Source organism: Chelonoidis abingdonii, chromosome 5 (assembly GCF_003597395.2).
Source record: "Chelonoidis abingdonii isolate Lonesome George chromosome 5, CheloAbing_2.0, whole genome shotgun sequence".
NCBI classification, from domain to species: Eukaryota; Metazoa; Chordata; order Testudines; family Testudinidae; genus Chelonoidis; species Chelonoidis abingdonii.
The window spans coordinates 125,185,841-125,197,783 of NC_133773.1; the positions used below are offsets into that span (position 1 = coordinate 125,185,841).

General features: G+C 43.3%; 1 protein-coding gene across 1 annotated transcript in view; it reads right to left on the reverse strand.

Annotated features, from left to right (window-relative positions):
* The window catches only part of DOK7 (docking protein 7), a 105,041-nt gene extending 94,461 nt beyond the window's left edge, over window positions 1–10,580 (reverse strand). Inside the window, 3 exon segments of the mRNA XM_032788641.2 lie at window positions 317–547; window positions 10,291–10,336; window positions 10,487–10,580. Of these exon segments, the coding sequence (XP_032644532.2) occupies window positions 317–547; window positions 10,291–10,336; window positions 10,487–10,540 (331 nt within the window). The 5' untranslated portion in view covers window positions 10,541–10,580.
* Between the last annotated feature and the right edge of the window lie 1,363 nt (window positions 10,581–11,943).

The window sequence follows — 11,943 nt, forward strand, 5'->3', positions numbered from 1 at the left end:
GACAATGATTTTTGCCCCATCAGCCACTGGGCTCTCAACCCAGAATTCTAAGGGGGAGGGGAGACTGTGGGAACTATGGGATAGCTACGGAATAGCTACCCACAGTGCAACGCTCCGGAAATCGACGCTAGCCTCGGACCATGGATACACACCGCCGAATTAATGTGCTTAGTGTGGCCGCGTGCACTCGACTTTATACAATCTGTTTTATAAAACCGGTTTATGTAAAATCGGAATAATCCCGTAGTGTAGACGTACCCTAAGGTTCTGTTTGCCTTCTTTCCAAAAGAGAAGAATGTGACAAGACAAAGGTTACCTTCCCCCAAACTGTAGCGAATCCGTACATCCCACGCATACATAGTTTCCTTGTTGTCAAATCCCAGCATCACGACTTGAGATAGACAGATAATAGCAAGTGTGTGATTTAAGCCCTCATAGGAGAGCCCAGGATCCAGGCCACAGATGTCTTCTAAGGTCACGCTGCTCCTCTCCTTATGTCCTTTGGCTCGCTCAGATTTATCCTTGTACACCAACATGACTAAACAATCTGAAAGAAGCAGAGCTGTCAGAGAACCTGACGCGTAATGGAACAAAATTCTCAGTACTCAACTTGAGAAAACACTTTTGGCAACTGTGCCATAGGCTGGCTCAATTCAGTTTTCACTCTGTGGAGACTACTGAAAAAAATTGTAAGAATTGAATATTTTCCAGGCTGTTTTTAAGGTGACTTAAGATAGACAAGGAAGAATACTTTTTACAGATGAATGCGTCTCTCTGGAATTCTGCCTTTCAGCTTTATTTCCTGTCAAAACTATGTTTAAATCATGATTTTTAAAGTTATAATCTTACTTTTATAACGATGAACAAGAGCAAGATTAAGAATCTCTTCTGAATGCCAATAATGGATCAGTTAGAGAATCACTTAAATCTATGCTCTCTCATTTTTAGCTAGCATTCACACTCAAATTTCCTTTCTTAGAATTCACTGTGTTCTGAAGTGTAGTATTTGATGTAGGGCCCAAATCCTGCAATTCCCGTGTGCGAATGGACTGCTGAGCCTGGGCAGAACCTCACTGACTTCAGGGGGCACCATATAGGCACATCAATCCCCTCTTGCACAAAAACTTGCAGGGTTTGGGCTTAAATTGTATAAATCAACATTTATTGCTTTATGTTCAATTTCTTTTTATTCATGGTGCCTGTGTGAGGCCCTGTAGGATGTGTCCAGGACTTGTATTATTTGCTTAAGATTTGACGTTTGCGATTTTATTTTGATGCTATTATAGTGTTGGTGCTCTTTAGATAACAGTAATTTTTACACTTTTTACATTATGTTTTAAAATCTAGTCTCATTGTAAATTCCATCATTATGGTGGTCTTCCTCATCTCAGGCAATGCAGTGGTGCGACAGACTGTACATCCCTGTATTCACCCCTTGCGCACTACTGTAATAATCTTTGTAGAAAGTATGCCTTGTGAGGTATCATTTGAAAACTTAATTTGCTGGTCATTACGGTCCTGGTAAAATATGTCTAGCAACACTGTATGTAAAGTTACAAAATTCCACTGTATGGTGTCACTAAAACATATTCCAAATCTGGGGAGTGGTCAAACCAGTTCCTCAGAGACAAACAGTGAGCTGATGCCTCAGGCCAGGTGTAAACAAGATCGATGAGCTTACTTACTAACTGGCCATTCTGTGGCAGGAAAGGGGACATGGGCGAAAAATCTACATTTTAGCAAAGAAACAGCATAGTATTCCCATCCACACAAACTTTTTGTCTCCTGAATCTCAGCTGGAGGTGCTTCTCAAAGGAGGAAGAGGACTATAAAAAGAAAGGGAAGACATCCAAAGGGCACCCCTCCCTTTGTCCATTGAGTCTCTGCACCAGAAGGAACAAAGGAAGCAGCTGTTAAACAGAAGAAGGGATCCTGGCCTGGGAAGTTTGGCCAGTACTGTTGAGAGCATGTGGTGGGGAAAACGTTGTTAAACAATGTTAAATTCAGTTAGGCATTAGTTGTGTTTTATCTTTATTTTTGTTGTAACCATTTCTGATTTGTATGCCTCATTAATTGTAGTTATTTAAAATTCAGCTCTTTGTTGTTTTATCTAAACCAGAGTGTTTGAATTTAAAAGTTTGAGAAACTCCACTTGGGATAACAGAATTTGAGCATATCATTTGTATTAATAAAATTAAATTCTTTATATGAGCTTGTACTGTCCAGGAGAGGACTGGGCAATACAAGACATACATTTCTGGGGAAATATCTGGGACTGGGAGTGTGCTGCAGTATAATTCACACTGGTAAAAGCAAGGGTGCGACTAGCACGCCTGAAGTGCACATAGCCGTTAGCATGTAAGTCACTCCCAGCTACTTTTGAGCAGTCCAGGAGCGGAGGCAACAACAGAAAGCAGTGTAAAAAACACCACAGCTACTAACCAGTTTAGACTGTACCCTGGGTATGGCAATGGTATAGTGTCAGGACAATGGGATGGCCAGCTGTGATTGGAGCTGGAATAGGCACAAGCATGGTCAGGAGCACTACGTCAGAGCTAGCGGGCAGCAGGAAGTATCCCTGACAACTTAGTGACATTGAGCAGCTGCTTTCATTAGGAGCCTATCTACCTAGCTTGGGGTCACCTGATTAGACCCCTGCTTGTGGATTCACTGGACCCTTAGGACTCCCAGGTAATTACCTCAGATGACTCATCAGACTCAGGCTTACAGATGACTCAACACACAAAGGCATCAACACCTTGCAGGACTAACCTCTTCAAATCACTGCCATGCAGGTAGGCAGTTACACCAGCTTGCAGCCCCATGGACATTGTCATAAACATATGGTAAAGGGTTAAGAAGCTCAGTGAACCTGGCTGACACCTGACCAGAGGACCAATAGGGGACAAGATACTTTCAAATCTTGGTGGAGGGAAGTCTTTGTTTGTGCTTTTTGTTTTGTTCATTGTTCGCTCTTGGGGCTAAGAGGGACCAGACGTACACGCAGGCTTTCCCAATCTTTCTGAATCAGTCTTTCATTGTCAAAATATAAGTAAAGCCATGCAAGGCAGATTAGTCTATGTTTGTTTTCTAACTGTAAATATGCTTTTTGCTGAAGGATTTTTACCTCTGTTTGCGTGTAACTTTGAATCTCAGGCGGTGGGGGTCCCTCTAGTCTACATGAATCTGAGTACCCTGTAAAGCATTTTCCATCCTATTTACAGAGATAATTTTTACTTTTCTTTCTTAATTAAAAGCTTTATTTTTAAGAACCTGATGATTTTCCTGTTTTAAATCCGAAGACTGAGTCTCAAACCACCAGGGATTGGTGGGGGAAAGGAGGGGAATGGTTAATTCTCCTTGTTTTTTAAAATCCAAGGAGTGGATCTGTGTAAGCCTCTCAAGGTAACCTAGTGAGGGAGGGGGGGGGGAAGGACAGGGGAGAAAAGGAGGGGGATGGTTAATTTCTCCTTGTTTTAGTACCCAAGGGTTTGGGTCTCTGGTTCCCCAGGAAGTAGGGGGAACAGAGAAAGTGTGCCAGACGCAACTTCTGGCTGGTGGCAGCGTACCAGATTTAAGCTCAGTAATTAAGCTTAAAAGTGATAATGCAGGTCCCACTCTTAAACTCTAAAGTTCAAAGGGGAAAAAACCTTGACAGAATCAAGAGGGCTTTGAGCACATCAGCCCATCTATGCAGTGTTAAAGCGCCGGTCCAGGGCCTAAGTCAACTGAAATTCATGACCCTAGGATTAACATACATTAACGTACAACATTTGCTATGCTTTATAGACATGCGGGTTTCCGTTGTTCATGTCATAACCAGCAATTCCTTAATTTCCTAAAATAAGTATTAAAATTTAAAGACCTAGTGTTGATATCAGAGTAAAAATAGTACATCTTTGTGATGCTCTACATTAATGAAAAACATGTTTTTCACTTGATATGTAAAAAAACCCTACAACATTCCTTATCTATGTTACAAATAACACCATTATTGCCAACTCCATGCAGTCAAAACTCATGAATTAGGCCCCCAATCAGAGATTTAAATATAATAAGATTGGAGTTCTTTTGTTGCTTTCAGTTCTTGAAATTTTAGGCTATACTTTAGTAACACACTCACAGCTTTTCTCCACAACCAATGAAATATACTTAAAAAAAAAAAAGAAAATGATTAAGAAAAGAAAGAATGAGCTGTAATAATATGATTCCAGGAGCTAAGGTTCAAAAAAATACCCAATATTGATAAATCTCACAATAAAAACCAAAAAGTGAGCAAGACTGTAACACTTAAAGCTATTATCTTTGGAAAATCAGGAGACGGGAGACATTCCAGAAACTGGAAAAGGGCAAATATAGTGCCCATCTATAAAAGGGAAATAAAAAACAACCCAGGAAACTACAGACCAGTTGTTTAACTTTTGTGCCAGGAAAGATATGGAGCAAGTTAATTAGGAAATCATCTGCAAACACTTGGAAGGTCTAAGGTGATAGGAATAGCCAACATGGATTTGTAAAGAAACAAATCATGTCAACCAACTGATAGCTTCTTTATAGGATACAAGTCTGTGGAAGGAAGGGAGAAGCAGTGGTAGGTGTACCATAGACTTTAGTAAGCATTTGATATGGTCTCTGCATATATTCTTATTGATAAACTAGGCAAATACAGTTTAGATGGGATATAGAAGGTGAGTGCATAACCGGCTGGATAACCATTCTCAGAGAGTAGTTATTCATGGTTCCCAATCTTGCTGGAAAGGTATAACAAGTGGGGTTCCACCAGGGTCGTGTTTGGGACTGGCTCTGTTCAATGTCTTCATCAACGACTTAGTGATTTGCATAGAAAGTACGCTATTAAGTTTGCAGATGATACACTGGAAGGGATTGCAACATGCTTTGGAGGACAGGGTCATAATTCAAAATGATCTAGACCAATTGAAGAAATGGTCTGAGGTAACAGGATGAAGTTTAATAAAGATAAATGCAAAGTGCTCCTCTTAGGAAGGAACAATCAATTTCACACATACAGAGATGGAAGAGACTGTCTAGGAAGGAGTATGGCAAAAAGGATCTAGGGTTATAGTGGACCACAAGCTAAATATGAGTCAACATGTGATGCTGTTGCAAAAAGAGCAAACATAATTCTGGGATGCATTAACAGGTGTGTTGTGAGCAAGAAACAAGAAGTAAGTCATTCTTCCTCTCTACTCTGTGCTGGTTAGGCCTCAACTGCATATTTGTGTCCAGTTCTGGGCATCGCATTTCAAGAAAGACGTGGAGAAATGGGAGAGCGGTCCAGAGAAGAGCAACAAGAATGATTAAAAGTCTTGAAAGACGACTGACCTACGAAGGAAGGCTGAAAGAATTGGGTTTGTTTAGTTTGGAAAAGAGAAGACTGAGAGGGGACATGATAGCAGTTTTCAGGTATCTAAAAGGGTGTCATCAGAAGGAGGGAGAAAACTTGTTCACCTTAGCCTCTAATGATAGAATAAGAAGCATTAGGCTTAAACTGCAGCAAGGGAGATTTAGGTTGGACATTAGGAAAAAGGTCCTAACTGTCAGGGTGGTTAAACACTGGAATAAATTGCCTAGGGAGGTTGTGGAATCTCCATCTCTGGAGATATTTAAGAGTAGGTTAGATAAATGTCTATCAGGGATGGTCTAGACAGTATTTGGTGTTGCCATGAGGGCAAAGGACTGGACTTGATGACCTCTCGAGATCCCTTCTAGTCCCAGAGTCTATGAACCATAGTTTATTAAAATGAGAAGGATTCTTTTTAAAAAAAAATGTTTTACTTTTCACTACTTATGAGATTCAAATTGTCATTCCCCAGTTTTTCAGACTAAATTTCCACTGACTTCATTAGAAATGTTGCCTGAGTGAGGGCTGCAAAGTTAGGACCATATTATTCATTTATTATTTGCATTTCTTTCAGCCTGGACAGTGAAAACAGATGAGCCAGTAGTAACCCCTTTCTTCATGACCGGCGTCACTCTTTTTGAGTTCTAGCGGAACACTGCAATGTTTGAATTATAGATACTTCAGGGGGATATTTCTTTGTTTAAAAAAAATCCAGTGGATCTTCTTTAAAATCATAGAAACATTTGTTTTGGTTTTAAATTTTGTAAATTCTTCAGGTCTACAAAATGTAAAATTGGCAACAGTTTGTCCCAACAGTCTCTGGTGTGGAAATGGAAACAAACCCCAATCCTACAACCTGATTCTCATGGGCAGACTCCTGAGCCTGCATGCAGTCCTGTTGACCCCCATGTGACATTAGTTCCCGGGTTAAAAGTGTCCAGGGTTTGCCTGCGCTATCAGATTGCAAGATGAGGCCACTGTTATTAAGAAATATTATAGTTGCCATGTTGTCAACTTTCATTATTTGTTGCAGATGTTGCAACCTGGACAGGAGCTCAGACTCTGAAGCTAGTCAGGGCATCTAGAGCCTGAGCTGAAAATGCCTTCAAGACTAAACAGAGTGAAAGAGACAGTGAGAGACAAAAAGACATATTTTAAAATTGGAAGTCCAATGCTACTGGAGAAAACAGAAAGGAGCATAAATTCTGGCAAATCAAATGTAGAAGTATAATTACGCAGCCCAAATTTCAAGAACAATTAGCAAAAGAGTCAAAATCTAACACCAAAAAAATGCTAAGTACATGAGAAAAAGGAAGTCTGACAAGCAATCAGTGGGGCTACTGAATGATCAAGGTGCTAAAGCAGCACTCAAGGAAGACAGGGTTGTTGCAAAGAAGCTATTCTCACACCTCCCTCAGCCATTCTTTTTAGGTGACAAATTGAGGACCTGTCCCAGGTTGAGGTATCTGAAAAGGACATTTGGGAACAAACCGAGAAAAGTCCAGGACCCAGATGGTATTCACCCAAGAGTTCTGCAGTTTCATATTTGAATTCCTTCAGAACCACTATGATACGTAACCTATCACCTAAATCAGCCTCTGAACCAAATGACTAAAGGATAGCAAATGTAACGCTGATTATTAAAAAAGCCTCCAGAGGCTATACTGGCAATTACAAACCAGTAGGCCTTAACTTCAGTACCAGGCAAATTAGTTGAAATGATAGTAAAGAACAGCATGGTCAGAGACATAGATGAAGAGAGTATGTTGGGGAAGAATCAACACTGCTCTGGCAAAGGAAATCATTCCTCACCAATCTACTAGAATTCTTTGAGGGGGTCATAAGTATGTGGACAAGGGTGATCTGTTTGATGGAGTGTACTTGAACTTTCAGAAAGCCTTTGGCAAGATCCCTCACCAAAGCTCTTAAAAGTAAGCAATCATGAGACAAGGAAGGAAGGTTCTCTCATGGATCCGTAACTGATTAAAAGATCAGAAATTGAATAGGAATAAAGGATCAGTTTTTACAGTGGAGAGAGGTGAATAGCGGGGGTCACCCAAGGATCTGTACTGGGACCTGTGCTGTTCAACATAGTCATAAATGATCTGGAAAAAGGATAAACAGTGAGGTGACAAGGTTTGCAGACAATACTAAGTTACTCAAGATAGTTAACGTCAAAGCAGACTGTGAAGAGCTACAAAAGGATCTCACAAAACTGGGCGAGTGGGCAACAAAATGACAGATGAAATTCAATATTGAAAAGTGCAAAGTAATGCACACTGGAAAATATAATCCCAATTATACGTACAAAATGATAGCGTCTAAATCAGCTGTTACCATTAAAGAAAGGGATCTTGGATCATCACAAATAGTCTGCTCATCCGCTCAGTGTGCACTGGCAATCAAAAAACGCTAACAAAATGTTAGGTGCCATTTGGAAAGGGATTGATAACAAGACAGAAAATATCATAGTGCCACCATATAAATCCACTGTAACCCACACCTTGAATTCCATGTGCAGGTCTGATCATTCCACCTCAAAAAAGATATTAGAATTGGAAAAAGTATGGAGAAGGCAACAAAAATGATATGGGGTATGGAACAGCTTCTATATGAGCAGAGAGTAAAAACACTGGACCCGTTCACCTTGGAAAAGGGACAACTATGGGGAGGTATGATAGAGGTCTATAAAATCATGAATGGTGTGGAGAAAGTGAATAAGGAAGTGCTATTTACCCCTTCACATAACACACAAACCGGGGTCCCCAATTAAATTAGTAGACAGGAGGTTTAAAATAAACATAAGGAAGTACTTCTTCACACAACGCACAATCAACCTGTGGAACTCATTGCCAGGGGGATGCTGTGAAGGCCAAAAGTGTAACTGGGTTCAAAAACCGGCACTGGTCACTGTCGGAAGACAGGATACAGGACTAGATTTACATTGGTCTGAACTCGTATGGCTGTTCTTATGTTCATTAGAACATATCGAACCATAAAAGAAATTCTTACAGTAGTTGACAGCTCAGTCAAATACGAAATAATGTGGTCTACACTGCCAAATGGTTCATCTCAGATCAGATTTCCTAGGTGAATGCTTCACAGTACCTACTGTTGCATAATCATTCTGTGTTGCACCTTTGGTTTTCAATATTTGGTTTTGTCACCTTTTGTTTTAACCTTTTCCTAAAGATGTTTTAATAAACAACATCTATACAACAAAATGAAACATCATAATCTCAAGGTCTCACTGGAGGAGCGCATTTCACAAACGTATCAGGATCCACAAGGAGGATCAGTGCAGCTTACCACCTCCTTTGTCCTTGATACAGAAATGCACCCCAGCCCCATCTACAGGGTACAGATTCCCTTCCCAGCATGCTGTGCTGTCTCTTAAGTGAAATAAATGGATAATCTCAAGCAGGGATCTTTAGATTTAACTTCCACAGCTCACAATAACTTCCAAGTGAACCAACATGAGCTGCATGTGCTCGTTTTTTATGAATGTTAGGTGTGGCGCTCTGACGCCTGGCAACTTGCCATTAGAGGGCTCAGTTGGGAAAAGAATGGGCATCCCTCCAAAGAGGTGAAAAACAGCTGAAAAAACTGCATTGTACATTAACTAACAGAAAGCCTCACAGACATTTTGGATTGCATTCTTGCACCTGTTAGCAGAAACAGCTGCATATGCAAAATTTAAGACCTTTACCGTATAACTGTCTAAAGAAATGAAAACTAAAAACACATCAAAGAAAAAGCACCCTGGTTTATGGACATTCAACAATCATGGTCTATTTTAAATAATAAAAATAATACATTTTAATGTGTAGAATTAGCATTCATGTTTTGTTGTTCTGCCACTTTCTGAAGAATCTAGTTTCCTGCTTTGAGTACCTAAAGTCAGGAACCTAAGTTCATATTTGGAAGCCTGAACATTAGCTTTATGAACAACAGACTTTGGATGTTAAATAGAGATGTAGGCGATTTAATCAGCATGTAAATATTAATAAAAACAAGAATTTAGATGACTAAAACAATGATACAGGCACCCAACTTTAGGCACGTATATGTGAAAAATGGACTTTAAAGCAGATAAAGTATAAACTTAAGTCCAACGCCAACAAATAGTTCATGGTGATTCCAAAGTCAGCTTTCAGGTGATGCAGACTCACATACATGTGTACATTCCACGTGACTCTGAGAAATATTTCCAGATTTGAAGATATAACAGCACAGTACTGACTTAGCCTTTCACCTACATGATTTTCAAACTGTCCTAATAAGTTTACTAACAATTAAGGAACCACCCCTTCCACCAGAAAAAGGCCACTTCTGAAGTGGTCAGATATTACAAGAGAGGAGGCCCAGATTAGCTGGAGCAAACAACCCAGCATCTGTTGACCAGGGAACAGCAGGACTCCACCAGAGTTTGAGGAAAGGGGTAGCAAGCAGCTCCGAACAGATGAGATGTGTGAATTAGAAAAGAAATCGAGTCCTGCGCTGCTGCACCAGCTTGGACCCAGCAGTGACGCCTGAGAGGGTAAAGCGAACCAGCCAGATCTCGAGGGAGGAATCACGAAGCTCTCCAGGTCTCCGCGCTAGCCCGTCGCCTTTCCCATTCTCCCTTTCAACTACACTTCGGGGCGCCGTCCCCTCCACAACCCCTTGCTATTTCTGGCTGCTTAGCCCCCTGGCAAGAGACGACCAGATAGAATAGGAAGGAAGAAGGAGAAACCAGCCCAGCCCCGTCTGGAGAGGTGCTGCTGAGCAGGGGTGCGGGGAGAGTTTAATCTCCACTCCCCGCTCCCGCGGCCCAGGGGGACGAGCTCCCAGGTCGGTCTCCTCTGCCAGGGGAGCGGGTTTGTCTCCCCGGAGGAGCTGCCCACTCCCCTGCCCGTGCGAAGCACACAGCCCGCGGCTGCACTTACCTGCTACCGGGGAGGGTTTGCGCAGCACCAGCCACCTATTCTTCCACTGCAGAGAAACAAGGAGACATGAGAGTTAGCCCGGGGCCAGCTCTCCCCTCCCCCAAGCAGCACCCGGGGCTAAGCGCCCTCCGGGGGTGGGGAGAGAGGGGGCAGTCCCTGGGGGGGTCCCCCTCCCCTGCAAGCACAAAGCCGCGACCTTTTTTCCATCTCTCAATTTGACATGACCCTCCACCACCACGGAATCCGTCATCTTCAGTCATGATTCCGGAGCCAGACAGCTGCTCCCGGCGCGGCGCCCGCTCGCTCCCGGGGCCGGGGCCGCGGGGTCACTTTCAAAATAGCTTTCTTAGCTCGCCGCTGCACGCGGACAGCCGGGAGGGGGGGGGGCGCGGGGGCTGCGCCAGCCGGAGCCACGGGCTCCCTGCGGCGGCACGGCCGAGCCAATGCCCCCCCCCCCATGCCGAGCGGGGGGCAAAGGGGGCTGCGCTGCGGCCGGGCTGGGACAAGTGGTTAGGCACGGGTCGAAAGATCCCCCTTTTCCCTCGCATGTGTGAGCAGGCGCCAAATACTCCGCTCGCCACAGCCCTGAACTTTGGGAGAGGCTCTTGGCTGCATAATGCCGGGGGGAGCAGAGAGCAACTGTGAAAAAACGGGACGGGGTGCCTGAGGCGTCTATAAAAGAAAAAGTCCCAAAACACAGGACTGTTGCTATAAAAATGGGACATCTGGTCCCCCTAGAATAATGGGCCAGGGTAGGGTGACCAGATGAGAGGAAGAAAATCTCAGGATACATGGGGGGTGGGGTCTGCCCATGGGGGGAAAAAAAAAAAGTCAAGCGCTGCCAGCGGAACCAAAAAAAAAAAAAAAAAGGAGTACCACAAAATACAGGACTAATTGTGTCCTGAACAAAGTGTTATCGGGATATCTGGTCACCCTACGCCAGGGTGAAACGCTGGATCCCCTAAGGCAGCTTCGCCACTGATCCATGGGATGAAGCAGCGCCCCGGTCCCAACACCCTGCAGGAACCCCAGGAACTGGGTTTGGACCCCAATCTAACCAAGGGCTGAGCTCCAGGCATCGCTTCAAACACTCGCATATTCCTGTGAAAGGCCAGCGAGAAGATTCGTGTGTTCAGAATTGGGCACGTGCGTAATGTGCTGGGCCAAAACCATGGCACTGAACTCTGCCATTTAGAATTCTCTCTACTCTTATTTTTTTTTAATGCTATCACCTTCTATTTCTCTTGCACCAAGATGCTCTATAAGCATCTCTGAAATGCAGCCACTTCTGAGGTGGACTGTTATAAGCATCTCAGAAATGCCACTTCTGAGGTGGACTCTATAAGCATCTCTGAAATGCAGCCACTTCTGAGGTGGACTATTGCACCCGTACAAAAGTGGGACAAATCCATGTAGAAAATCCCACAGTCAGGGATAGTGTTTGAAACTTTATTCGGTGGGGTCTGGAAACCTGGGTAGAAGCAACCACCGAGTGGAGGATTCCAGGAGCCAGGACCACAGGACTGCAGGCTGCCAAAATAGGTCTAGGCACCTCAGCCTCTGCTGCTAGGGATGAGAAGAGGATCCTGGAGCAGACAAGGTGCCTCACCATGAGGGCTGGAAGAGGTACTCCAGGTCCAGCTGCCGCAGCCT